Source organism: Aspergillus multicolor (genome assembly GCF_047715735.1).
Source record: "Aspergillus multicolor strain CBS 133.54 unplaced genomic scaffold BDW74scaffold_10, whole genome shotgun sequence".
Taxonomy (NCBI): Eukaryota; Fungi; Ascomycota; class Eurotiomycetes; order Eurotiales; family Aspergillaceae; genus Aspergillus; species Aspergillus multicolor.
Genome location: NW_027395961.1, coordinates 424,730 through 451,252, shown reverse-complemented (window position 1 = coordinate 451,252; position 26,523 = coordinate 424,730). Strand labels below are relative to the sequence as shown.

The following is a 26,523-nucleotide window of genomic DNA, read 5'->3' as shown; positions in this document are numbered from 1 at the left end:
TGAAGAAGTTACGTAGACTGGCAAGGACCAGTATCAACCAGGTGATGACTGCTATGGGGCATCGACAGGGCTAGATTAGCCGGCCAACAAGCACTACCGTATCATATCGAACGCCTAAGTCTCCCCATGACTCTACATCCCATCCCAGCTCCATCAAATCCATCATCAACCCCCCTCGCCTTCTCCTCCTTCAACCTCTCCCGATTCACCTCCCACCACCCCTCATGCAACGGATCCCTCCCCTTGCCTTTCCCATCCAATGCCGCAGTCCCATTCTGCCCTTGTCCCTCATCTCCCTCCTCCCAAGGCTTCAGCCCCAAAATAAAATGCACATTCCGCACCTCCGCATCCTCCCAGAAAAACTCATGCACGCCCTCCCACCTCAGCGTCTTGAGCGCATTATACACATACGGCAGGGCGACCCAGCGGTCTCTTAACAAATCGCCTAGCAGCGACTGGTCCGCGAAGGCGTAGGAGGCTGTTGCAGGGGACGCAAGCTGCGCGCTGATCTTGGTGTAGATTTTCGATTGAGGGGTTTGCGACTACTAGCCCGCCGTTTGGGAGGCCCAGGCCGGATGAGGGTGAGGGTGCGGTGCTGCTGGCGAGGGTGTGAGGGGTTAGGGTGTGTTTGGTTGTGTATGCGCAGTTTGAGGGGGTCCTGATGCTCACTCTCTGTTGGTATACCCGTCTCTCTCAAGAAGGGAAAGAAAAGAGAAGAGAGAAAATACCAGTTATCAGGATAATGCCCCTTCCCCAGCGGATTACAAACACAAGCATGACACGCCGCAAGGACCGCTCTTTCCTCCCCCTTCAGTTCCGCCCCATCAAGTTCGATCTCCATAAGCTCATCCATATTCCGCACAACGAGCATATCACAATCAAGCTGCACAACACGCTCAAACTCAACAAGCGAAAACGGCGTAAGTTTGCTCCAGCAGTCGTAGAAGCGCGTGTCGCTGCTATAGTTCTTGTGTATTGAGGGAAGTAGATACGGGACGTGTTCCTTTGAGATCCCGCGGGCGTCGAGCGCGGCGTGCCCGGATTCTGGGAGCGTGTCTGTGTACAGGGCTACCAGGGGATATGCGGAGTTTGTGCGGCGGCGGGAGAATTCGAGGGTTAGGAGGCCGGGGAGGTAGGCGGTGTTTGTTATTAGGGTTGTGCAGCCTGAAAGGAGAGTGTTAGTTTGGTGTTGAGACTTGGGGGTTGAAGCTGGGTGGGTTAGAGAACGATGTACCTTTCTTAGGATTTTCGGAATTGGGATCTGGCTTCGAAGTGCTGGAGATAGGATTGGCGATTGTGCTGCTGGACATTGTTGCAACAGGAGCTATGGATTGGTCTCAGTGCTTGTTGTACTTGATTAGATTGGTGCTCATCGCTTACTAGGTAGACACGGTGCTCTACATATTCACAGCGAGAATGTCGTCAGAGATGACCAGGAGCAATGGCAAAAGGGTGCTGGCAAGAGAAGAAGTGCAGGTAGTGAAGCTGATTGCCGAATTGGGGTGTCAATAGCAGAAGTTGGACAAAGAGACACCCACCTTGAAAGTCTGGGAGCTGCCTGGGTTGCCGTAGGCGTCGTGGTAGAGTAGAGCAGTGATGTAGAATGCTAGGTGTAGCATGGTCACCCAGCAAGCCTGACAGAAGAGGGCGGAAAGAAGTACAAAAGTGACCCTCGATGACTGCGATTGATCCTGCTTATACTTGCGGACTTCGTACCAGACTACCCATCTACGGCCCTTGTCAATACAGGAAGATGAGAAATGCGATAATTCCATTCAGCCATGCAATCAAGCACGGGACACCATGCCGAGCCGGCAAGCAGCCATAAGAGATCAAAACCCAACATTACACCACATACAACCCATGTAAGATGTAATCTATGTACAATGCCATGTACTGCAACAGAACCAACACAAACACACCATGTGGATATCAAGAAAAGCATGCCAGGCTATATTAAGTCGAGGGAGGGACAGAAAAACAAGAGATGAAAAGAAGATGAGAACTCGCTGAGAGCGGAATGGTACAAATCGAATCAGATCAGATCAGATCAAGCACAGCGCCGCGCTGATGAGATGAGGATAGGATTGAAATGATGAGAGGGCGTGTCAACACTTGCGCTTCCCGGTAGGACGTTTTGATGAGGGATAGTAAGGATCGAGGTGATGGGAAATTCAAGGAGTGTAGTGTTGCGCTAAGCTTGACAGATGCTGGAAAGGCAAGCTCTCCGGTCACTGTCCGCCGTTAGAATTCGGACGGAAAGAGTGGTAGTTGAGCGTGATTATCGGTCGGCATTGAGGTTCAACCAGCTCATATCCGAGTTGACATTGTTCCTTGTCAGCGGGTGGCCATCAGGAATAAGGACACTCGATCCTCGCGTGTTTGTGCGATGCGAGTCTTGCCCTCTGAAATCAACTGAAGGCGCCAACATGGACGGCGCTACTGAGAGAGCCTCCCGCGTGCTGCCTGGGTTGTAGAAGCTTCTGCTGTAAGTGCTGCTTGGGGGCCGGCCGAGCCAGCTTTGTTCGCGTGCGCCGTGATAGTCCCCATCGTCTGAGTTGAAACTTGCGGAACTAGCGCTGGAAATGCGTGCTGACTGACTCTCGGGGATTACGATCCGATGACCGACTTCGGTAGTGGGACTACCGGTGTTGACTCGTCCTAGCGGGGCCGGCTCCTGTAGGAAACTCGTCTGCAGAGGTGGAAGGGCATTGTTGCCTCCCGGCCATATGGTAGCTTTGGAACCGCGCGTTGAGTCGTAAGGCGACTGAACACCAATTAAAGTCGGTGTGCTCAGGGTCGGGGTGGTGTTGCCCTGGAAGTACTTGCCCCAGCCTTCATCAGTCGTGCGACGCACTGGCGATTGACCAGCCTCCATGGCCTTATCATCCAGACTGTAGATACTATCACCGCTAGATTGGATATTGTTCAGCGGGCTGGGCTTCACGGGTTGGGTCTTCTGCATGGACTGCGGTAGAGAGCCAGCAGCTCTAGAAGACTTTTCATCACCCAGGTTTCCTGAGAAGATTGCCAGGGAATCCACAGAAGCAGCGGCTTTCGGGGCCGGACTCTCTGCCATAGGGTAAGCTGAGCGGGCCAGAGGTTCTACGCCCTGGTCCTGGAAGCTTAGGCGGTCTTTGTCCACACCACCGGCCTTTCGCGCCTTCTCCTTCTTCCTCTTGATATAGAACAATATGAGAACCAGAATGACGGCAACGCCCATAAGACTCCCCAGAACTGCACCAAGGATCGTGCCAACGTTGGCACCCGAGTCGTCGCTTGACGAGTCCGAGGTACTCGTGGCAGATGACTCTGTTGATGATGTGGTCGTGGGTGATGAGGTTGTGGTTGTTGTCGTTGACCCAAGTATTTCTTGTTCAGACTTGTCACCGTAGAATAGCTTGGTCGTATTGACCCAGTCGTTCGAGGTTTGGTTAAAGATTGACAGAGTGTCGGTACCACTGCCGCCAGAGATTACTACCAACGGGCTATCCAAGCCACCCTGAGCAAACGAATAGCTTGTCTGGCTTACAGTAGGCGCCAAGCTATCATCATAGTTTGAACTGTCATCTCGTTTCCGCTTTTTGGAGGATTGAGCCGATGATGGTACTAAGCTTTTGGACGTATTCGAAACCTCGACTGGTGATTGGTTCAGGTCGAAAGTACGCAGTATTCGGCTACCATCCGAGTCCTGGAAAAGCGCGGCCTTTACCCCAGTAGGAAAAGTCATGTTCAACGAGTCATACCCATCATTGTGCCAGTGTTGGTCCGAGTTCCAGAAATGCGGCTGCTCTGCTTCATCTTTACCTCCAAACAATACAGCCGTATCATCGCTCCAGGTCAAAAGTGGTGGGGAAACTGCAGGCGTCGCATATCCAGTACCGGAGTCAAGTCTGTATGTTGGTTTCACGAGCACATTGAAGTTTTCGGAGGACGGCTGAGATCCGTCAGTGGTGCTGCCGCCGTACGTCAGGATAGTTGAGACGGATTTCAGATAGACAGCGCTGTGGCCTGTCCGGTTAGAGAGCAACGCGTTTTGCACAGTAATCGCTTTCCACGTCTTATCCTCAAGCGAGTACCGCTGGATTCCTGGCAGATCTGACTTTGAAGAGGTTCCTCCAACAACGTAAAGGGCCGTTTTGTTTTCGTTGCCATCAACACCACCCATAACACATACGGCATCCGAGACTAGCTCAGCGCCGTCCGTGCTCAGTTTAGACCATGTCCCATTGCGTTCGAGCGGAATTGAGGCGAATCCATTGGATGAAAGAGTGTAGAGAGTGTTGTCGTGGATCACGGAGCAGTGGCCCTCCAACTTGGTCGGGGGCTTGGGCGCAAGCATGATGGTCGACAGTAGCGAGAATCAATTGAGTCTTCGTATATACCAGCCGAAGATAGGATCTGGTGGGTAACCAGCCACCCGAAAATGAATGTGGTCGGGGAAGGGTTGAACTAAAGCGAATGGAAGGGTGACTGCCAGAGTCCTATCTCATGGTACCGAGCCGAGGAGTCCCAGGCCGTGGGTTACGAAGCTTCACAGATCAGAGCGAAGGTCGGCTGGGAATCGGACTCAATCAGGCAGGAAAGATCGACGATGCGATAGCCCAAGCGGGAGCGAAAAAGCGGAAGAAAAGAAGGGCGAGCGACCTGGTGGCTATCAATCGGGGAATTTTCAGGGGCTGGAATAGTTCATAGGGCGACCGGGTCCGATGTGATGCGTGCACGATGTCAAACCGGCAAGGGAAGAAGAAACGAGAGACGCGAGACCGCGAGGGTCGGAAGGGCAAAAAACGAAGGAGAGAAAAGATTGACTCTGGGGAGGGGAGGAGGAGAGGAACTTGGAAGAGCCGAGTCAGGGGAGACAGACTCTGAGAGCCAGCGCAGGTGCAGATTGAGTGAGAGCGATTAATTAATCTGGATTTGGGGATAGGCTGGCAGTGAAACAACGGCCCCAGCTAGGACCACAATGGAATCTCTCACCTTACTGACTGGCAAATGCGATAAATTAATCAATAACGTCCAGGATCGCGATGAGATTATCGAGGAGAATAAAATAGCAGAATCGCAAATTCGAGAAACGAGAGCTGAAGTTGAAGTCTAAAGAGCGACCGGCACGGATACACACTGCCCTGCCCAACCATGTAGATCGGAGGGTTCGGAGCAAAAGTCAACACCACAGCTGGGAGTCAACTAACTAGTGAGGCCGTGAGACTTGAGGCGGCAATATCAATCAATATCAACCGACGTCAGCAGGCGGGTTGATATCAAGCCTGTTTGTGCCCAGCAATCCTTACAGGAGCAGAGGCAAGGGCGCCAGGGACTTTCAGGGGTAAACTGGGCGACCCATGGTTGGCCCTTTGCCCGTCCCATGATTCTCTACGAGCTTCGAGCAAAGATCGCTGATACGTCACTGCTGGAAGTTGCCAAATCTCTGAGTACAAAATTTTCGCGGGAAACTTTTGAAGACATACAAAGTCGCCCAGTAAGCACCTGGAAGCCGAGCTGGAGTCGCCGTTGAGCCTTTGTTCCTGCAGATGATGACCACTCACAGCTGCAGCGCCGAGTCGCGCTGATCGGCGGGCTGACCTCTAGCTCACGAGGCATCTTGCATGTATCCTCATTGGCTGCTGCTGTTGGTCTCTCTGGCACTTTTGACGCGCGAATGGCGTGATGAGATGGCAGTAGTGGCGCGATACTATTTCTTATAAAGGAATGTACCTGAAATGTGGGTTCTATATATCAAACCGTTGTCCATGACCAAGACTAGGTGTATGAAATACTGTGTGTGGTGTGCCAGAGGCAGTATGTATTAGATGACCTATCGTGACAATATATCCCATATGTGTTACCATCACTGCCCACCTGCCGACTCCTGCTTCCATTGGTGCGCCATCCGCAACAGCTTCGAAAGGTTCGCTGCCGACTGGTCATCCGCTGGGAACACATAGTCCATGTACTCCTCGTACCGATCGTCCTCCAGCCTGCGCCGCTTCTTGACTCGTTGGGGCATCTGTTTCTCGATCTTGTCGATATCCTCTGGCGAGCCATGTGTGTGTTCGAACGATCGCCACGCGTTGAGCAGCTCCACTCGCTGCACATCTGTTAGCATCCCAGCCTTATATAGACTAAGGCAATGACGTACTTCTTCCTTGAGCTCCTTCTCTTTGAACACCTTGTGTGCACGCTCAAAGACAGCCCGGGCCCGTCGCTTAGCCTCATCGCTAATTGGTCGCTCTTCCTCTTCTTCTTCCTCTTCCTCATCTGGCACGTTGATCTCGAACCGTGCGTAGTTGATCCAGACCTTGACGTGGTCTGTCTTCTGCAGAAGACGCTCATACAGATTTCGCTCACGCTCGTATTCACCTTCGTAATCCTCAAAGTCGATGTAAGATTTCCAGACAAGTTCGGGCATGTCCAAGGTTGGCTGTTCGATCCCGAGCTCGTATATGGCTCGCGCACGGTCGGCATCGTCCAAGCCCCGCTCCAGTTCCGCATACTGAATCCAAGATTGGCCATTAGACGGATTCCACTCGATCTGTTTTTCGTACAGCGTCCGGCACCGTACGAACTCGAATAGCTGGCGCTCCAGGTCGATGTAACCACGGAAAAGTTTGTCCTTAGGGCACATACCAAGCGCCTGGCCCAGAGTCTTGCGCGCCGCTTGAAGGTTCATCTGCCGTACCTCAAACTGCGCCTTCATGAGCCAGATCTTGGCGAATGTGAACTTCTTATGAGGGATGAGTTTCAGACATTCGGCGTAAACCTGACGAGCACGGTCGACATCCTTGGCCTCCATCTCCTCCCAGAGAGCATAAAAGATCCAAAGGTAAATATAACGCCTCCAGTGTCGCTTCTCCTGGGAAGGGGGAATTTGCGCAATCGCCCGCTCGTAGACATCCCGCACCCGCTCGGGGTCCCCGGAAGTTTCTTCCAACCGCGCAAAGTCGAACCATACATCATAGTTGCGCAGATTTTCCTTTAATTGCTCTTCATATTGAACTCTGCGCTTGGTGAGAATCACATTTTCCACGCCGTCGCGATCACCAAATTGTTTCTCAAATGTGGTGTAGGACTTGTGAAGAGTGACCGATTTTGACCGGGGCAGCCGGTCTAGAGCATACTTGTAGATGGCTCTGGCGCGCTCGTACTCCTTGAGCTTCGTTTCAAACTTGGCGTAAGCGATGAACAGCTTCTCGTCCATGAAATCCTCGCCCAGTGTCTCCACCGCAACCCCATATACCTCTCTCACCAAGTCGCTAGTACCGTTCTCCTCCTCAAATCGAGCCCACTTGATCCAATTCCTCGGCTCCGGATGCACGATCGTAAATCGCTGGAAGATCGCCCGCGCCCGCTCAAATTCATTGTACCGCTTCTCCATCTTGATATACGCACTCCACGCACCCTCCTCCGGCTCCCATGACATCCATCGCTCAAATACCTGCCGTGTGCCGGGAATATTGCCCAGGGTCTCCTCCATGTAGACATATTTGTACCAGAGCTTATCCACCCGCGGCAAGATCGTGACGGCGCGGTCAAGCAAGTTCCTCGCATGGTTGATATTTCGGTTTCGCATTTCCGACTCAATGTACCGGATCCATAGCGGCACAGAGGTCGAGCTGACATCAAGCGCTCGTTCAAAGATCGATCGCGCCCGGCGGAATTCCTTCTGCTCCAACTCCCAAGCGGCGTACCGCATCCAGTTGTTCATGTTAATCCTGTTGCGGCGCACATAGTCCTCAAATTCCTTCCTCTTGCGACCCTGGTATTCGTGTAATTCTTCGAGATCCGCAAACCGTTGCGTCGGCGCCTGTAGTGAGGGCTCCTGCCGGTCAACAGCCTCACGGAGCAGCTGCTCCGCTGAGATCTGGACGGGCGCAGGAGCCTTGTTCTTGACCCTTGGGGGTCCCCGCGATGCCTCCATGTTTGCGAGACTCGATTCGAAAGAGGCGTGGATGAATGGAAAGGTCACGGTTGTATGCCCTGGCTGCCCGAAAACGCAGAAGCTGCGCGAGTGGTCCTTCCCGCCACCCAGACTAGCTTCGCTGACTCAGCGGATCCTTCTGCGGCGGCATTTTATGATGAAATTCCGTCCTTTTGTCAAACGGAAACCGAAGCAACTCGAGATAACTGCTTCGCTGCAGATTCTACATCATGTCTAACGCCGAGGAGCTACTGAGAGATTTCGAAGACGACGACGACTTCGAGGGCGCTGACGATGCCGAGGCCATCGAAGATGACCGAGACGAAGAGCTGCTGCTACAAGAGCCCGCCAAAGCAGTCACAAACGAATTCGAAGTCGCCTTATCGACAGCAGACGAACTGAATCGTCTACATAAATCTCTGCGCGATTACTACTCTGTCAGATTTCCCGAACTCGAAACCCTCGTGACGAATTCCATCGACTATGCGAAGACGGTCGCAATTCTCAAAAATGGGCCGCTCAAGGACATCAAGGCCTTGTCGACCTCAGCAGACAACATGGTTGGGGTACCTCTGAAGTCCATTCTGGACGGTCCGACTCTGATGGTCGTTGCGGTAGAAGGCACAACAACTCGAGGACGCGAGATGACGGAGGCGGAGCTCAAGGTTGTGCTGGACACTTGCGAGAAGATTTTGAAGCTGGACCGCGAACGGACCGCTCTCACACAGAGTATCCAAGCCAACATGAGTCAGATCGCCCCTAATTTGGCAGCGTTGGTCGGCCCAGAAACCGCGGCTCAGTTCCTCAACCAGACGGGAGGACTGCGTGAGCTTGCTAAGATCCCTGCATGCAACTTGGGCGCCCAGGGCTCGAAGAGGAAAGAGGGTCTGGGATTCGCTACAAACACTAGTATCAGGTCACAAGGGTTCCTCTATAACTCGGAGCTCATCCAAGACATCCCTAACGACCTAAAGAAACAGGCCATCCGCATTGTCTCCGCAAAGATGGTACTTGCCACCCGTGCCGACGTCTCCAAATACAGTCCCGACGGGTCTTTAGGTGAGGAGCTTAAGCAGCAGTGTTTCCAACGGTTGGAAAAACTCACTGAGCCGGCTCCCAATTCCGGAACCAAAGCCCTTCCCGCCCCGGATGACAAGCCTTCAAGGAAGCGAGGTGGTAGAAGAGCGCGAAAGGCCAAAGAAGCTGTCACAATGACTGAACTTCGAAAGGCGCAGAACCGCCTTGCCTTCGGCAAGGAGGAGGCTGAAGTTGGCTTCGGCACCGGCGAAGGAACTGTCGGGCTAGGAATGATGGGCCAGCAAAATGACGGGCGTATCCGCGCGACCCAAATCGACCAAAGAACAAGGGCAAGGCTCAGCAAATCTAACAAGGGCTGGGGTGCAGCGACTCCGGCCAGCGGAACTGCTTCGTCACTGCGCACGTTTGGCCAAGGCCCGAGCGGAACGGCGAGTGTGCTGCAAGCTAAAGGTCTCCGGTCTTCAGGTATTGGGACTTCATTTGGCGGTGCCGCTGGTACAGCCAGTACTATTGCCTTCACTCCCGTGCAAGGCCTCGAGCTGGTCGATCCTAAGGTGCAAGCCGAGCTCAGCCGCAAGCGCAAGGCGGAGGAAGACCGATGGTTCAAGTCTGGCACCTTCACCCAAGTGGGTGGACAGAGCGGTCCTAAAAATTCGTCGGACGCGGCCAACGGAGGATTCAAAGTTCCTGCGCTGCCTACGAAGCGAATCGACACCGGCGCCGGCAAAATGGGACCCCCGCCACCTCCTGCACAATAAGATCTCTGAAGGCTTTTAGCATTTGTCCTTTGATGATTTGAGCATTACACGGCGTTTAGATAATGAGGGTTCCGGTTTGCATGATACCATCGCTAATGCATGATAACTTAAATCAAATATTCTTGCAGTTACAGTCCACACTAAAGAGTCTGGAGTAGCTCACTAGCCGTAGTTTCTCCGCAAAATTCTCCAGGGGCGAAATTCTCTCCAATCATCGCCACGCAGATCTACAAACCCTCCGAACTTCCGAACCCTGTCAGACGCCAGAAGTATACTACGGCACTAAGCAGCAATAAGGTACTGACTTGCTCTCAAAAAGACGGTGAGATATTTACTGAAGGTATTTACCCGAACGTCAGACAATGACTACCAATGCTTATGGAACGGGCACCGCAACAATGGTGCTCTTTCCAAGGGAGATCTCGTCATCGCATTGCGTGCTTCGGGTGGAATCTTTGTTGTTTGGGACCCTCAGATTTTTGAGTCACTCTTTCAGTTGGGGCTTGGGTATAAATTCGCCATTGACGGTTCTGTCGCATCCCTTTTTTCCTTCTTTGCTTGATATCTTTTCTTTGGAGTTTTTGTGTGCATTGAGCGGAGCGTGCGGTTTTTTCGAGGTTCTTCCGATTCCAGCCCGATAGAACGCTCTATATTCAATAGAAGCATAGAATGGCCGCTGCGTCTATATCGACGGCCGTGCCGGTGGCCACAGACGGCGCATCGGCTTTGTCTCAGCTAGATGCTATACCGGTGGCGCCAACGATACACGAGACCACAGGGGTACCGACAGGGGTAGACCCGGTGTCCGAGTCGCAGTCCGCGTCTGTCTCAGATTCATTAGACGATAAACCTAGCAGAGCCGACTCGAGGTATCTCATAACATCCCCTTATACGACGCCAGAGCACCTTCTGGACCTCTCAACCCTCGACACACCAAATCGCCTCCTCGCGCAAGCCCTAACAACACTCACCCCGACGCGCGCAGACTACGCCACCGCGCCATACACTGAGTCTTTCAACTGGTCGTCCGTCTCAGCAACGCTTCACGAACTCGCCGCGAAAGAAGGCTACTCGTGGCAGCGGCAGAGTTTCTATGTCGTTGTGTTCAGGTCAACACTGCAGGCAGATATCGATGGGGACCGCCTGCATTTGCTGGATGAGCGGTCGCATGCGGAGGCTGTGGCTAGTGGTGGCTTGTTGAAGTATTGGTTTGGGGTTAAGAATGAGAAGAGGGAGAATCTTGCTACTTGTATGTTTTTATTCGTGCTCTTGTTCTGCTGTGAGTTGTGCTAATGGTTATGCTCAGGTGTTTGGCGGAGTCGCGAGGATGCTAGAGCAGGCGGGACTGGGCCCTGGCATGCAAAGGCGCGCGGGGCCGCTAGGGTGATGTATGAGCAGATTGTGTTCACGACGCTGGAGCTTGTTGTTGGTGAGGGCGTTGGGGAGTGGGAGTTTCGAGAGTGGAAGCATTAGACATGTGGGATGATGGCATGGGGTATATGAAGGCGTTAAGGTTCTGGTCGCGATCGACATCTATGATTAAGCGAGTACACATACGCATATCTTACTACTTTAGAAGGAACATTTCCTATAATAGAGCATTACCACGAATGGAAATTTCCCTAATCCGGGCATACCAGACCGGCCATGACCTGAACTAGCATCTTTCCCCGCATCGAGCATGATTCTGGAATCTTTCCACGACGCTGGTGGGTTGAATCCTCCACTCACAGTGGATGCTTAACGATACACCTCCCAATAACGAACCCGATGAATCAATCGACTGGGTCCAGCGCAGAGCTTGGGGTTGGAGAAGGGCGGGGTAGCTGGATAGCTTAGGCTAGCTGCAGCAACGCAGGGTCGGGCTATCTATACACGAGCAGAGCTATTTAATCAGCCCACTGCTCGGCCATGGTCTAGGTATGCTATCCATTCACTTATCTTCTTCAACACCCAGTGTACTGAGACTAGACTACCATGCCAGGCGTCCTAACCGAAACCCTCGCCGTCAACGACGGCCCCCTCACCTCCGAGAACGCCGCCCTCCTGCGCCCCTCAGACCCCTCCCTCCCCATCGAGGAGCTCCGCGCCCGCTACAGCGCCGACGGGTATCTCTTCCTCAAGGGCCTGCTGCCCCGTGACGACGTCCTCGAGACACGCCGGGAATATTTCTCATACCTCTCACCCACAGGTGTGCTAAAAGAAGGCACCGACCCAGTCGAGGGCGTCTTCAACCCGACAAAGAATCCCGAGCACTATCCCGGTATTGGCGCGGGCGCGGTAGGCGGAAACGGACGGCCGGGCGGCGAGAACGCAGATGCCTTCGTGGACCGCGCGATAGAGGCGCACTATAAGGATTGGTATGTTGAGAAGCTGTGCCATCACCCGGCGCTGTATGACTTCGTTGCGAAGTTTAGTGGGTGGGGAGAGGATACGTTGACGTTTCAGCGGACGTTGCTGCGGAATAATACGCCTGGCACCAAGCCCATTGGGGTTCACTATGATCAAATCTTTCTGAGGTATGGTGAGCCGACGAGTTTGACGGCTTGGGTGCCTATTGGGGATGTTAAGGTTAACGGGGGCGGGTTGATTTATCTTGAGGATGGTAGGTCATTTTGCTAGCCCTAACCTCTTTCCTCGTTCTAGCGAGGAGTGCTAATGATATGGTTCAGGGGACTCTGTCGGCCTCAAGATCGAAGAAGAGTTTACCATGAAGGCTAAGAATGCCGGCTTGACAGAGGAGGAGGCTCGCTCGGCATTCAACTCGAATATGATGGCCACAGGGCTGCTCTCTGAGTTCCCGGCCGAGTTCGCCAAACAGCATAACCGGCGCTGGCTGGTATCTGCATATGAAGCAGGAGATGTCGTCCTGCACAAGCCACATGCGGTATTTCTGCCGAATGTTTTGTTGGTTATAGGACCGACTGACTAATGTTATATAGATCCACGCTTCAACCGTCAACAAGGACCCTGAGGGTGTCATCCGCTTGGCTACGGATTTGCGGTTCTGTGACTCGTCCAAGCCCTATGATAAGGTATGTTTGAATGACCTGTTGGGATGGTATGACTCTGATAATCTGCAGAGATGGATGAACCCGTATCGCTTTGGTGATGGTGTTTGAACGCCGAGGTATATATAATGGCACACACAATCCTTCATGTTCAGTAATTTAACAGTTACTTACTTGCATTAGTATGATCCTACATTTCTCACAGACTTATTTTGTTTGGTATGTTTCCAGGAAGAGGTATTGGAGTAGAATGACCGTCGCTATAAAGATGTATCTTCTGAACTCCGCGGCCATGATCACTTCGTCCGCCTGTCATTATATTTGAGCCTTTGTACTGCTCTATCGTCCATAAAATCAGGAAGACCTTTAAAAGATAAGAACCCAGCAAGTCCGGCACTGGTCGCTCGAGATTGTTCGAAGTCGAGTCCGTCTGACATGCAGGAGGCTGTCGCAAACTCCGTAGCTCCAATGCGGGGAGCCGACAGGCTGCCAGGGCCTTATATAGCAAGAATGAGCCGATTACTTTAGGTAAACACCCTCCGATACCATTTGCTTGAATCAAGTATACATTTTCCGAAGTTGGTCCGCCTTGAACAACCCGTGGTTCGTTCTCAGAAGGATCGTCTCCAAGGTGCGATATCTGGACATAGGGTAGCATGCTGACAGGCCGAATGTGGGGCTGCAGTGGCAGCACTGGAATACCCCGAATACGGCTGAACCGGAGTAACTTGACCGGAACTCCATCTGTTAGGGAGCCAGGCACCTGCCGATGTTCTGGTTACTGCCACCGTTTTCGTCGGGGCTGGGGACCTGATTTGGTAGACTCACTCCGTAGAGCCGTGCAGAGATCTATGGCCACTGCCCCAGCAACGTGCCAACGGCAAACCCACCTCAGCTGTCTACCGATACTATACTCCTATAGAGAATATTCAATCGGCCACAACGCAGCCAATTCTACTTATATCTCAGTAAAGCAAGTTCAAGAGCAGTACGGCCATCAGTTTCTTTTGATTTACAGAATTAAAAGGAAAAATACTAACCGTAGCAAGGGACAAGGGCTGAGTAAGACTGACCGCCCCATTTTGGCCAGCCCCGCCGTAACAACTGAACTCCGACCCGCTGCCCCTCTTCTCTTCTCTGATCCTTTTCTTCTCCCTTTTCTTCCTTCTCACACCTCTCTTTTCCTCCTTCCATCCACCCCCATCCTTGTTTTGTGAGTCTATCCGCAGAATACTCAATCCCGAGCTGCAATTGCTAACAATTCCATCCAGTTTTTTCCTCTCCCATATACCCTCACAACCACAGCCATGGCCGCCCCCGCTCAGAAGTTCAAGGTCGCCGACATCGTACGTCGCTCCAACCCAGGTTATTCAAGGCGGATATCAAGTCTAACATGAACAGTCGCTGGCCGCCTTCGGTCGCCGCGAGATCGAGCTCGCTGAGATTGAGATGCCCGGTCTCATGGCTATCCGTGAGAAGTACGGTGCCGCTCAGCCTCTCAAGGGTGCCCGCATTGCTGGTTGTCTTCACATGAGTGCGTCACTCGAACCAAGCGGTTATGAAATAATCTGACTCTTCGCAGCCATCCAGACTGCCGTCCTCATTGAGACTCTCACTGCCCTCGGCGCTGAGGTCACCTGGACTTCCTGCAACATCTTCTCCACCCAGGACCACGCCGCTGCTGCCATTGCCGCCGCCGGTGTCCCTGTGTACGTTTGTCCCAATTAATTGGTCGACTAAGCTAATTCGAGCAGCTTCGCCTGGAAGGGTGAGACCGAGGAGGAGTACAACTGGTGCTTGGACCAGCAGCTCTCCGCTTTCAAGGATGGCCAGAAGCTCAACCTCATCCTCGACGATGGTGGTGACCTGACCTCTCTTGTCCACACCAAGTACCCCGAGCAGCTCAAGGACTGCTACGGTCTCTCTGAGGAGACCACCACCGGTGTCCACCACCTCTACCGCATGCTCAAGGACGGCAAGCTCCTCGTCCCCGCCATCAACGTCAACGACTCCGTCACCAAGTCCAAGTTTGACAACTTGTACGGCTGCCGTGAGTCCCTCATCGACGGTATCAAGCGTGCTACCGATGTCATGATCGCCGGTAAGATCGGTGTCGTTGCCGGTTTCGGTGATGTCGGTAAGGGTTGCGCTCAGGCCCTCCACACCATGGGTGCTCGTGTTCTCGTCACTGAGATCGACCCCATCAACGCTCTCCAGGCTGCTGTCCAGGGTTACGAGGTCGTCACCATGGAGGAGGCTGCCGCCATCGGTCAGATCTTCGTCACCACCACTGGTTGCCGTGACATCCTCGTCGGCAAGCACTTTGAGGTCATGCGCAACGATGCCATTGTTTGCAGTAAGTCCACCACAAATATATCGACAGCGATGTAGCTAACGGATCAGACATCGGTCACTTCGACATTGAGATCGACGTTGCTTGGCTCAAGGCCAACGCCAAGTCCGTCCAGAGCATCAAGCCCCAGGTCGACCGCTACCTGATGCCCAACGGCCGTCACATCATCCTCCTCGCTGAGGGTCGTCTCGTCAACCTTGGCTGTGCTACCGGCCACTCTTCCTTCGTCATGTCCTGCTCTTTCTCCAACCAGGTCCTTGCCCAGATTGCTCTGTTCAAGGCTGAGGACAAGGCCTTCGGCGACAAGTACCCCGAGTTCGGTACCTCCGGCAAGAAGCCCGTCGGTGTCTATGTCCTCCCCAAGGTTCTCGACGAGCAGGTCGCCTACCTCCACCTTGCTCACGTCAACGCCAAGCTCTCCACCCTCACTCCTGTCCAGGCTGAGTACCTTGGTCTCGACTCCAAGGGTCCTTACAAGGCTGACCAGTATGTTTCCCTCCCTTTTTGAATAAGAGATCTTGACTAACTGTCGTAGCTACCGCTACTAAACATTTTCTTTCTATTTTCCGATACCCTGAGTAGACTTTTTTCAACATGATCACGATGTTACGACTAACATATGGGGTTCTTCATCAACATGGAGCTCAAAAGCATTGTCCTTCAACGGCATAAAAGTGGCATACACGGGGTTTCTGGGTAGTGTTTTGGGTTCAACGGCCGGTCTAGTGGAGTATTTGCATTCAACAGTGCCATAATTTCTACGGTAGATGGGGTCCCATATAGTATACATACCATATAATAACAGTCGCATTGAATGATTGATGCATGATGTTTTGTCTTACTCTGTGATTTTCTCTACCGCGGACTATACTTAGGTAGCTCCAGGACAGGGGCCTCGGTGCGAGCTAGGAAAGCTTGGTCAAGGGCCATTTAACCGTAACCCCGAAGATAGAGCTCTGATTCGATCATGCGGGGGAGCTCGATCGGGTAAATTCCCGATGGTGCGGGTTGGAGATAGTGGAACAGCCACCAAGTACCCGCGAGCTTGTGAGGACTATTTAACCGGCCCTTTCCCTCCACGGGGTACAAGTCCTCATCCCTCAATCCCTGACTTTCAATTAGTAACTCACCATGGCTCACCTATTGAAGGGAAAGTTCGGCATCGTTACCGGTGGCTCGCGGGGTAGGTCGAAACTACTATACCTATCTATAGATCTTAGAACTAACCAAGAAACCAAGGTATCGGCGAAGCCATCGCTAAGAACCTCGCCAGCAAAGGCTGCTCACTCCTACTGAACTTCACCTCCGAGACCTCGCGCTCCCGCACCGAGGAGCTCTGCAAGATCCTCGCAAAGAAGCACTCGATCCGCTGCGTCTCCGTGCAAGCGGACCTCTCCAAGCCCGCAGAGGCCGTGTCCGCAATCCTAAAGGCCGCATCCACGCACTTCCCAAACACCACAATCGACATCCTCATCAACAACGCCGGCGTCTCCGCAGACCGCACCCTCAACGACGCCGAAAAGGGACCCATCGACACAGACTACTTCAACTGGCAGTACAACATCAACGTCCTCGCCCCGCTCCTCCTCACGCAGGCCGTCGCCCCGCACCTGCCCACCAACCGCTCCGGCCGCATCGTCAACATCTCCTCCGTCTCCTCGAGCCTCGGCTTCATCGGGCAGTCCGTGTACGGCGGCACAAAATCCGCGCTGGAAGCCATGACGCGGACATGGGCGCGCGAGCTTGCAGACCGCGCGACGGTTAACGCTGTGAATCCTGGCCCGGTGTCTGGCGATATGTACTTCAATACGGGCGAGGGGTTCTGGAAGCAGATCCAGGGGTTTCAGGATGGGACGCCGCTGAGCAAGCTTGTTGATGATGTGGAGGGGGACCCGATGCTCAAGGAGATTGGGTTGACGGATGAGCAGAAGCGGCTGGTGAGGGAGAAGATGGGGGGCCGGAGGCCCGCGTTTACGGAGGAGGTTGCGGGGGTTGTGGGGATGCTTTGTACGGCTGATGGGGCGTGGTGTACGGGGAGTGTCGTTTGCGCGAATGGGGGGATGAAGTTTACTGTTTAGACTTTTGTCATCGATCTGTTCTGTCAATAGAGATTCATAGAAAAATTATCAGTTTAATTTGAAATGGGGACCTTGTATGCTTGTGCCGTATAGAGCTGTTGCACGTGAGACTGCTCCCGATTAGATAAACGTCATAGCGCATCCGGCATCATGCCATTGATAATCCTTCCCCATCTCCTGAATTTCTCCACTAAGACTCCAATTGCTAAACTCCAGGCTTGAGCTTTCCCCAAAGACTTCATACCCTGTAAAAAACTACAAGATGCCTCCCCGATCATTGAGACTACCAGCATCCGCTCTCCGGAGCACCCGCCCTCTCCGCGCAGGGACACAACTCCGCTCTATCTCCGTCGCAGCTCAAGCCATCGGCGTCTACCAGCACACATTCAAGCTCAAACTACCTACAGCGTCTGCCTCACATCTCAGAATTACGCCCCTAAGACAATTCTCCTCAACACCACTCCAATCCTCACCTGAAACCTCCCTCTCCGCAAAAGACCAGGCAGATGCCATCGTCGAAGAGCTCCAGGAGCTGTACGTCCACCCCGACCACAACCCAGATCACCATTCCCCCCTCTTTCACAACAGAGCAATGCTAACAATATACCGCCATCAAAAGGTACGACACCGCCAAAGACGAATTCGAAATCGCCACCGAGTCCACCGACGACTCAACCATCTACGCCGCCTCAGACCGCGAGTCCGCGCACGACGCACTGAATAACCTTGTTCTCGCCTACGAGCTCTACACACGCTCTGCTCTTACGACGGGCGGCAAGGAAGAGCAGACACAGACACAGACACAGACACAGACGCAAGAACAAAGCACAGCGGACGAAGACGAGGCGAGAATGCAACTGGTGAATTTGGGGACGGATCCTAATGAGGTGACGCAGGAGGCGAGGGATATGGTGAAGAAGAGGGTTGGGCAGAGGCTCAGGGAGTTGAAGAGTGCGGTTGAGGCGTTGGAGGCGAGGGCGCATGATTAGGTCCCTCATGGCTCTCTTTATTCTCCTCTATTAGGGGCTTCCCTTTGCGGTCTGCGAGTGTATGGAGAGGTATAAAATCAACTATATGTAATTCAGAATATTATTGTGTTATGGACACGGCTGGATGCGGAAGTTACGAGATGTATGATCAGCCGAGTGGTCTACACCTTATAGGAGTGGGGCTATGAAGTTGGCGGATGCGTCTATAATCGTCATCACCGGAGAGTTAGTTCTGCATCTCTGTCTGCCCAGAAAGCGCAAGAAACGGTGATCTAAAGTTGGATGACTCGTTTAAACCATAAGATCGGACTCGGATATAAGCTGGACTGAGGGCACAGCGAGATCTACTCCAACGGACGGTGTTAACAACCCTAAGAACAATATTTTGTTACGGTAGGATTGTAATCCTAAAACATTTATCAGACCAAGCAGTGACACCAAGACAAAATGTTCAAAACATGCCTCAATTTTCAATCAACTATATATTAGCTGCCTGAGCATACATTGCCGAATGGCAGCATGGTATCCAATCATTAATCGTCTCAACTCGTCACACTCTTCGCATCAAAAGCAATCAGTACTCTACATGTACGTACTCCACCCACATATGTATATAATAGTATAGACAAAGTGTAGACCGACCCATCAAGTACCAAAGTAAAGTTTATCCGTCGACAACGCCTTAGCTCCGGGTATCAGTTGTTTTATATCGTTACGCCATGCCGAAAGAAGCCTGCAGTGCGAATTGCTCGTCTGTCGGAGACATCGACCCGAGGACTGGGGTGAGGATTTGGAGTTCGGTTTTGTGTGTTGAGCGCATGTGCCGTTTGAGTTGGTCTGGGTGTTACGTTAGCATGTTCTTGTTCGGACGATGGCGAAGTAAAAAAGAATCGAGTGGCATACCAGGTCGGGTAAAGCTTTTGTTACAGCCGGGATGAACGCATTTGTGTCTTCGTTCGCCATGTGCTTGATAACGTCAGAATACTATGAGTGAGATCGAGATTTGAAGGAACTTACTGAGCCTGTGGCTAGACATATTTGATGACTAACAATCTGTCAGTACTGTATCCTCGGCAAAGAGTCAATTGACTTACATCGCCGGTCTGGAAGTTGCAACCCGGATATGTGCACTTGAATGGTTTCTCGCCGGTATGAGTTCGAGAGTGCGTTTCTGTTCAGTCAGTCTTGTATACAGGTCAGAGATGGGGACAGAAAACATACTTAGTTCGCTGCTATCCGTGAATGACTTGCCGCACTCTGTACACTTGTACGGCTTCTCGCCGCGATGGCTTCGCTCGTGGCGCTCAAGGGTTGCTTGCCGGGCGAACAGCTTTCCACAAACTGAGCATTGGAAGTTTTTGTCTATGTAACGTTAGCTTGCGACAATCATATTATAAGGAGACCTTACAATTGCTGTGAGTGAGGAAGTGGCCCTGCAGCTTCGACTTTTGCGAGAATGGCTCTCCAGGACGACCGCAGCCCTCCCAGCAGCAATAGTATCCTGTTCCTTTGGCACCACTGACTGGACCCATATGCTGAGAGACAAGATGCTCCTGAAGAGCGCAAGAACTCGAAAAAGTGGCACCACAACTGGTCTTGGCTCCATGGGAGCTCGATACCCATTTGCAGACATGTAACTCACCGTCTGTTGGGGGGAAGTCAGGGCTTGTTATTACCGAGGAGATACCGCCATCTAACGGAGGTGGTGTTTCACCAGGGCTAGGAAGTATCTGGGAGCTGAAACTAGACCGAGAGTGACGGGAGTAGGGTGAGAAGTGATGAGCATGTGCGTGGTGGCTTCGGCAACGATGGTTTGAGCGGCAGGGCCCTCTTGCGGGAAGGTTGTTGCTCGTGTAGATAGGGTTCTTCATCAAACTATTTAGACTCTCATCGTCGAGATGAAGGCATGTGAAGTTATTGGAAGTGGCACCGCCGTCAAGGCTCTCGGGGCAGTTTGATGCTTCGTGGACGTGGAAATGATTCGAATAGTCAGGGCACATTCCAAGCATATGAAAGACATCGGAGGGGTTGACCTCATTGGGCATCGGTAATGACGGTGGTAGCATATTCTGTGCGGGAGAGATATGAGATAGGTTTGCGGAGTGATGGTCATGATGGTAGCTGTGAGGAGGATGGCAGGGAGTGAGCGCTATTGAGTCGGGATTGAAGAAGGTACCAGCACATAGGTGGGCATTCAAGTCTGCCGCAGCATGCTCGGTTGGCTTGGACAACTGGTCTGCCTGACACTGCTCCAAGGGGAGTGTAAAGTCGTTCTTGTCTGATGGCATCGGTATCCCCAGTCCGAACAGAGACTCCAATGAGTGGTCGGTGATTTCAGGGTTATGGTCGGGTTCAAAACAGTGCTCGTCAAAGCAGATGGGGGCAGGATCATGACAGTGTGGCTCTTCACATCTAGCTGCGGAGCAGGCGTCGTCGTGGTCTTCGTCGTGGCAGTCGACAAAGCCGTCGCAGACTGAGGGGCAGGTGATGGAGCAGTTGTCAGTATCGCAACAAGCGCCGTCGACATGGGCTTCCGAGGCATTCTGCTCCTTATCAGGGCAGTAGTCAGACGCCGGGGCCCCGGATGAACCTTCCGAGCTTTTCCCGTCTAGATGGAAGGATTCCCAATGGCATTCGAGGCAGAAGTCGTCCTTCCTGGTGTGGGTAGCCATCTTGCCTGAGTTTTCTGATGAGGAGTCGTAAGCCGACCCCGATGAATGCTCTATAAACGAGCGAGACAGAAGCAAAAAGGCATCAAGTTCCTTCTCGTGCTGTACCAAGGTCCAGATTGTTAGCTAGCCCTGATGCGACGCAAGCGAGGGGCATTGAGACGATCACATACCAATGACAGTCGGCGTGGGCGCTGGTCAGAGGGAGAGAGGGGGCAGAAGCAGCAGCCCGACTTAGAGGGGCCAGCCTGAGGCATGGCGGGCAGAAGAAGCTGCTGAGGACCTTGGGGATGGTGAGCTGCGGATTTCTGATATCAGTGAGGACCCTGCGGACGTGGGGGGAGGACCTTGGGAGTTAGCACAGCAGAGGGCCCACGAATCGCAAGGCGCCCATATCACAACATCCGCAACGACGACTCAAAACCACCGCATACCGGCTATAATCCTGCGTCATGCAGTAGTGATGGTAATTATTTTCTAGGATGGTAGGCTGTTGTTCGCAGCAGACAGAATTCCCTTCCTGTAATTTGCCTGAATCTGCAGGCTGCAAGATTCAGCCCGCAGTTCCGATCCGGAAAGAGCCTCCGGAGCACGTGCTCTCACCGCCAAGCTATCTTATCGCGTACGTAGCACAGGCAGAATGGCCTCCTCCAGAGTGACAGTCTCCATGATGCCATTCAACATCCATATCCACTCTAGAAGCCACTCGTTATACAATACTGAGCAAATCTGAATTCAATCACTCTACCATAATTATCTCATCCATACAGCTCATCACAACTCTTGAAGTTTGTTTGTCACAGTCTCATCGTTACTTCCCGCCCCGCATAAACTCTCCGCAAGAGCTCCAAAGCTCCGTACCTATACTCAACCAGCCAATTCATCGCCTCATTATTTCCATATTAAACGCTGCGCAAGTCAAGCAAGGATAGCAATGGGCAATATCTGCTCTAGTTCCAAGAACGAAGCTGAGCCCGGACCATCTTCGCGCCCCGGCCGCGTCCTGGGCTCAAGCACAGCAAACACCGCACCTCGCGCATCGGTCCCCGCAACCGCCAAATCGAAACATAAGTCGAACTTTGAGTCGCCTGGGAGGACCTTGGGGACCGGTGGGGGAGCGAGTTCCGGAAGCGCAGGAACAGAGCCAGGCACGGGTACGCTAGATTATACTAGTGACGCAAGGGCTCAAGCGGCAATCGCAGCTCAGGTGGGTTCTTGTCTTTGATTTTCGTTTCTTTGGGTTTGTTGCGTCACATGCTAACTTTTGCATGATAGAAACGTGCTGAAGCGGCAGGGTCTGCGAGCAAGGGGAAATTAGGGTCAAAGTTGGCGGCGCAAAAGGCTCAGACGCAAGCACAGACGTTGAATGAGGTTAGTAAGGACGAAAGAGCTGCTAGGGATGTGGATGAGGCTTCTGCCGCGAGGAAGTGGGATTGAGTTGCCTAGAATGGGAAATCAAGAGCTTTGGTAAACATTGTATATATCTGACAGATTCGGTGCCTAACGGGGGGATGTAATGCATGCGATTGATGTCTTACAAGAGCGCAAATCTATACCACACTGTATCGTCCAGATGCCGGAGCCCTAGACTCGCTATCCACTGCGGCGATTGTGCCCTCTTTCAACAATCGCATCAACTCTCGCATCGCATTCGTCACTGACAGTTCGGTTTCACCTTCCACCAGAATGTACAGCTTGGGGTTTTCATTTGGACCAGGCTCTTTGCCGGTAGCGTAGAAACTACCTTTGGTTGTGATGGACGTGCCAGTAGCCTCGAGAATTTTCGCCACATTCGTGCGATTCGTAACCGCCCATCGAGCTTTCTCTGTAATACGCAGAACACGTTAGCAGACTGTTTCTTGAAGCGGCGTGGAGTGAAACTTACGAGGAAAGTCGTTGATTTCCAAAGTAGCGTGGAACGCACCAGCGTCAGGACCGCGGTTGTCAATGGGGACACCTGATCTCATGACACCAGCACGGCTGAGACGTGCATGGATATCTGCAACAGCCGAGCCAACCTTATCAAGAGGATTGTTGGGAGCATTCGGATCAACTTCTCTCTTATGGACAGTGATCTTGCCGTCGAGGTCGATGCCCTTGGGAACACCGGGTATCTGTGAAGATGCAGATTGAACCGAAGAGAGCACCTTGTTGAACTGCTCTTCAGCCTGTTCGTTCTTCTTCTCATCCTTTTCTTCCTCCTCTTCGCCCTCGTCACCGGTCTTGTATGTGCGGCGCTCGCGCATCCTAGCGGCATCGCGTTCCTGATCCAATCGCTCCAGCCCCTTTCCACCAAATCCAGAGTTGCTGGCCTTCTCTTTACCGGCCTTGACCTTCTCCAAGAACGAATCGACCAGCTTTTGCACAGGCTCTGGGACCTCTTGTCCACTTTGTTTAAGTGCTTTGGCGATGTCAACTGAGTAGCGTTCCTGATCCTCCGTCAAGAAAGTGACTGCTGTTCCTGTGTTGCCAGCACGGCCAGTACGTCCAGCACGGTGCACATAGTCTTCCAGGTGATTTGGCGCATCGTAGTTAACGACAAGCTTCAGTTGTTTGACGTCTAGACCACGGGCAGCAACAGATGTAGCAATCAGGACAGGGAAGATGCCGGCCTTGAAGTCTTCAATGGTAGAATCACGGTCAATCTGATCTTTACCACCGTGGATAGACATGCAAGGATAACCTTTGCGCATCAGCTCCCGGAGAAGGGTATCGGCCGCTTCCTGACGATCAACGAAGATCAACGATCGTGCGTCCTCATTTTCGTCAGTGGAGTAAAGGTTACCCAGTAATTCCAAAAGACGGATGAACTTCTTATCCTCGTTGCAAACTTCTACGATCTGGGTGATCTCAGGCGCAACCACACTTCTGCCACCCACGACGATTTCAATGGGCTTTGTGAGGGTCTTGCGAGCCAAAGCTTCCATATTTCGAGGAAATGTGGCAGAGAACAGTACGGTCTGACGGTCAGGACGTACATTGCTTAGGATTTTCATGACTTGGGGCTCAAATCCCATGTCGAACATCCGGTCAGCCTCATCCAAGACAATATACGTGACCCGGCGAAGGTTGGTGACTCTTCCAGCGTTCGCTGCCAAGAGATCAATCATCCGTCCTGGAGTGCAGACGACGATTTCTGCCCCTCGCTTCAGTTCCGCGATTTGATCCTTAATGGGGGCACCTCCGTAAGCACAAACAGCCCGTAGATTCAGGGCCTTCAGGAACGGTTTGCAGTCCTTGTGGATCTGCGTCGCCAATTCACGAGTAGGTGTCATGATCAAGCCTATTGGGCCCTCCATATTCTCAAGCGGTCGCTGATCTTTGATATGCCTGAACATGGGAATAAGAAAGGCCATTGTCTTTCCGGATCCTGTCTTTGCCACGCCGATCACGTCGCGTCCCGACATAATGGCAGGAATCGCTTGCGCTTGGATGGAAGTGAGGCTCTCAAAGCCGAGCTTGTCAACAACGTCCAGCGTTTGTATACCTAAGCCGCACTGGGACCATTTTTGTACTGGTTTGGGCACATCCAATCCGCGGACTTTGATTCCATCAAGTTCTATCCGCAGGTTCGCCGCTTCCTCTTCAGACATCTGGGCCAAGTCTGACGGTTCGGTGTAGAACTTGCGCCGGAACGGTTCGTATTCCACCTTTTTGTGGTCAACAGTCGGAATATCCTTCTTCTTCTTGGCCTTGCTGGCAATGGCAAGGAAATCTTCAGCGTCGCCCTCACCGACAGCAGTCATTCCCACGTCATGCTCATCCCCAAAGATAGCCTCAGGCTCTTGTGCCTTTGAAAACTTAGCACCCACTTTCTTCTTTGGGGGAGCGGTATCTGCGAGTTCAGACATGAAGGCATCCAAAGGGTCGACCTCTTCCTCCTCTTTTGTGTCAACTTCCATTTGATCAGGTATTTCTTCTCTCGCAGGCGTGTTGCCGTAGGATTTCTCAGCATGTGCTTCGTTTTGAAGGCGTTCCTCTCGCCGCTCGGCGGCCAAGCGAGCGGCAGCGGCATCCTCCTCTTCGGTTTCTCCATCTTGCATGTCAACGTCGTCATCGTCGTCTGCGGTTGTTTCCGCTACTTTACTAGCATTTGAATCATCGAGAGGCGGCGTCGGCAGGCGTTCGAGTTTCCTCCGTGTTGATTCTTCCTCACCGAACCCAAGTGTCTTGGTGGCGATTGATTTCTCATTATCTGCCACTTGTTTGGAGCCCAACCCGAACCTCCCCACATTCCCTTTGGCCTTTAAAGCAGCTAGATAGCGCGTAAATATAAACCATACAATGATGAAAGCAAGAGGAGAACATACCTGAAGAGGGAGGATTGCTCGAAGCTTTATGATCTTGAACTTTCGTTGGCAGTCCAACCGGGGTTTTGACAGAGGGCGGGACAGACACGTCATTCCCCAGAACAGATGGAGCAGTTGAAGTCTGAGCAGCACTCTTGGCGATAGCCTTCGGGTCGAATTTCCCAGCATATGCAGCTGGAGCGGCATCAACGCCTTGTGGGGCAGGAGACCGGGGAGAACTAACGGCTGGTGATAACTCAGACTTTCTATCGATTTCTTCCAGAATGTTTCTTGGTCCACCAGAGGCTTCGGCTTCCTTCTGCTTTCGTTCTTTCTCAGCAGCCTGCTTTTGCTTCCATGCCTCAAGCTTCGCAAGTCTCTCGGCTCGCTTTTCATCGTCCGTTGGCCCCGCGCGTGTTGGCGTCGCCGGCTTCGAGGCCTGGCCAGCCAGTATAAGTAGTGATCAATTGTAGCAGGACTGAAACGAAAACGCACCTCGCGAGATTTGGGCTCAGGACCCCTGGTCCGATCTCGGCTATCGTCCCGTCTAGACTTGTGCTTCAAGTCAGCAGAATCGTCTGTCCGTCTTCGGGCCCGGTCGCGCGAATCATCTCGCCTGCTTCGGTAGTCCCTATCGCGGCTGCGGCTCCTGCGGCGATAGTCACGATCATGATCTCGATCTCTAGAGCGGCGTCGATCTCGGGAGCGGTCTCGGCGTCGATAACCGTCTTCGTCGCGGTGGCTGTCGCGTCTGTCTACGGAGCGATCACGTCTTCGGTATAATTCGCGGTCACGGTCGCGATCACGATACCGCCGCTGGAGAAGAAGTAGGATTAGAAACGTACATGAGAAAACCGGAGCACAAGTACTCACCTCGGGACTACGAGACCTGCGGTAACTGCGGCCATCGTCTCGCTTCCGCTCATAGCGTTCGTCATCTCTGCGACTTCGTCTTGACGATGAGTATGTGCTGCCTACAGGTGATGGTGAGCGAGTATCCCCATGGCGAGCCATTGTTGCAGGCCAGCAATGAGTGAGTATTACTGGGACTCAAAGAACACCCAAGGACGCGGCGAAATGAGCGATGCAGTTCCTAGATTACCGTTCCATTCAATGTCGAGTTCAGGAGGTATTGCACTTCGGCAGCAGGCACAGTGTCGAGGTTATCTAGCTGTATAGTTCTCATCAAGCGCCACTCTTTTTTCACGGAGGACCCCAAGCCTTAGCCACTGGCTCACGTGAGGCAGGGATGAGATCACTCACTGCCCTGGATCACATGACAGGTACTTTCCTTGGCAAGGCACAAGTCTAAACAAACCCCAGCCTCCGCTTGCAGCTCAAGGCCAGACCCGGAGCCAGCTAGTAGCCTAGCCATAGCCCCTGCGGTGGAATTGTCGTCTGATCACGCTAGCACCGC

At 52.8% G+C, this 26,523-nt stretch overlaps 13 protein-coding genes across 13 annotated transcripts; 7 read left to right on the top strand and 6 right to left on the bottom strand.

Moving 5' to 3' along the window:
- Nucleotides 1-101: 101 nt before the first annotated feature.
- BDW74DRAFT_177556 (uncharacterized protein) lies at nt 102-1,310 on the bottom strand (the record flags this gene model as incomplete). Its single annotated transcript, XM_073728927.1, has 3 exons — nt 102-504; nt 729-1,164; nt 1,235-1,310. The coding sequence occupies 3 exons, from the start codon at nt 1,308-1,310 to the stop codon at nt 102-104; spliced, it is 915 nt and encodes a 304-aa protein (XP_073584583.1).
- Nucleotides 1,311-2,136: 826 nt separating this feature from the next.
- Nucleotides 2,137-4,636, bottom strand: BDW74DRAFT_13625 (uncharacterized protein). The gene has a single exon (XM_073722398.1). The coding sequence runs from the start codon at nt 4,340-4,342 to the stop codon at nt 2,282-2,284; it is 2,061 nt and encodes a 686-aa protein (XP_073584582.1). The 5' UTR covers nt 4,343-4,636; the 3' UTR covers nt 2,137-2,281.
- Nucleotides 4,637-5,851: 1,215 nt separating this feature from the next.
- On the bottom strand, nt 5,852-7,921 carry clf1 (putative cell cycle control protein (Cwf4); the record flags this gene model as incomplete). The annotated part of the gene is made up of 2 exons (XM_073726700.1): nt 5,852-6,091; nt 6,143-7,921. The coding sequence occupies 2 exons, from the start codon at nt 7,919-7,921 to the stop codon at nt 5,852-5,854; spliced, it is 2,019 nt and encodes a 672-aa protein (XP_073584581.1).
- Nucleotides 7,556-9,853, top strand: BDW74DRAFT_152162 (U4/U6-U5 snRNP complex subunit PRP31). The gene has a single exon (XM_073724313.1). It carries the CDS (start codon nt 8,152-8,154, stop codon nt 9,715-9,717), a length of 1,566 nt encoding a protein of 521 aa, XP_073584580.1. The 5' UTR covers nt 7,556-8,151; the 3' UTR covers nt 9,718-9,853.
- A 533-nt stretch (nt 9,854-10,386) lies between these two features.
- Nucleotides 10,387-11,190, top strand: BDW74DRAFT_177552 (uncharacterized protein; the record flags this gene model as incomplete). Its single annotated transcript, XM_073728926.1, has 2 exons — nt 10,387-10,966; nt 11,024-11,190. 2 exons carry the CDS (start codon nt 10,387-10,389, stop codon nt 11,188-11,190), a joined length of 747 nt encoding a protein of 248 aa, XP_073584579.1.
- A 504-nt stretch (nt 11,191-11,694) lies between these two features.
- BDW74DRAFT_184889 (uncharacterized protein) lies at nt 11,695-12,898 on the top strand (the record flags this gene model as incomplete). Its single annotated transcript, XM_073730917.1, has 4 exons — nt 11,695-12,322; nt 12,390-12,604; nt 12,660-12,752; nt 12,801-12,898. 4 exons carry the CDS (start codon nt 11,695-11,697, stop codon nt 12,837-12,839), a joined length of 975 nt encoding a protein of 324 aa, XP_073584578.1. The 3' UTR covers nt 12,840-12,898.
- A 194-nt stretch (nt 12,899-13,092) lies between these two features.
- Nucleotides 13,093-13,665, bottom strand: BDW74DRAFT_152159 (uncharacterized protein). The gene is made up of 2 exons (XM_073724312.1): nt 13,557-13,665; nt 13,093-13,491 (listed from the first exon to the last, which is right to left on the bottom strand). Exon 2 carries the CDS (start codon nt 13,470-13,472, stop codon nt 13,287-13,289), a length of 186 nt encoding a protein of 61 aa, XP_073584577.1. The 5' UTR covers nt 13,473-13,491; nt 13,557-13,665; the 3' UTR covers nt 13,093-13,286.
- Nucleotides 13,666-14,035: 370 nt separating this feature from the next.
- On the top strand, nt 14,036-15,629 carry BDW74DRAFT_177550 (adenosylhomocysteinase; the record flags this gene model as incomplete). Its single annotated transcript, XM_073728925.1, has 6 exons — nt 14,036-14,074; nt 14,130-14,262; nt 14,311-14,437; nt 14,483-15,084; nt 15,132-15,567; nt 15,617-15,629. 6 exons carry the CDS (start codon nt 14,036-14,038, stop codon nt 15,627-15,629), a joined length of 1,350 nt encoding a protein of 449 aa, XP_073584576.1.
- Nucleotides 15,630-16,212: 583 nt separating this feature from the next.
- BDW74DRAFT_177549 (SDR family NAD(P)-dependent oxidoreductase) lies at nt 16,213-17,159 on the top strand (the record flags this gene model as incomplete). Its single annotated transcript, XM_073728924.1, has 2 exons — nt 16,213-16,264; nt 16,321-17,159. 2 exons carry the CDS (start codon nt 16,213-16,215, stop codon nt 17,157-17,159), a joined length of 891 nt encoding a protein of 296 aa, XP_073584575.1.
- Nucleotides 17,160-17,359: 200 nt separating this feature from the next.
- On the top strand, nt 17,360-18,496 carry BDW74DRAFT_152155 (uncharacterized protein; the record flags this gene model as incomplete). Its single annotated transcript, XM_073724311.1, has 2 exons — nt 17,360-17,693; nt 17,779-18,496. Coding segments are annotated over exons 1-2 (638 nt in total), but the record flags the coding sequence as incomplete, so codon positions are not given.
- On the bottom strand, nt 18,493-21,307 carry BDW74DRAFT_152153 (C2H2-type zinc finger protein). The gene is made up of 7 exons (XM_073724310.1): nt 20,991-21,307; nt 19,557-20,919; nt 19,370-19,510; nt 19,243-19,319; nt 19,166-19,193; nt 19,052-19,114; nt 18,493-18,985 (listed from the first exon to the last, which is right to left on the bottom strand). Exons 1-7 carry the CDS (start codon nt 21,072-21,074, stop codon nt 18,861-18,863), a joined length of 1,881 nt encoding a protein of 626 aa, XP_073584573.1. The 5' UTR covers nt 21,075-21,307; the 3' UTR covers nt 18,493-18,860.
- A 184-nt stretch (nt 21,308-21,491) lies between these two features.
- BDW74DRAFT_13522 (uncharacterized protein) lies at nt 21,492-22,311 on the top strand. Its single transcript, XM_073722376.1, has 2 exons — nt 21,492-22,024; nt 22,093-22,311. Exons 1-2 carry the CDS (start codon nt 21,752-21,754, stop codon nt 22,252-22,254), a joined length of 435 nt encoding a protein of 144 aa, XP_073584572.1. The 5' UTR covers nt 21,492-21,751; the 3' UTR covers nt 22,255-22,311.
- A 56-nt stretch (nt 22,312-22,367) lies between these two features.
- Nucleotides 22,368-26,120, bottom strand: BDW74DRAFT_177545 (DEAD/DEAH box RNA helicase; the record flags this gene model as incomplete). The annotated part of the gene is made up of 5 exons (XM_073728923.1): nt 22,368-22,642; nt 22,703-25,072; nt 25,128-25,545; nt 25,602-25,922; nt 25,980-26,120. 5 exons carry the CDS (start codon nt 26,118-26,120, stop codon nt 22,368-22,370), a joined length of 3,525 nt encoding a protein of 1,174 aa, XP_073584571.1.
- Between the last annotated feature and the right edge of the window lie 403 nt (nt 26,121-26,523).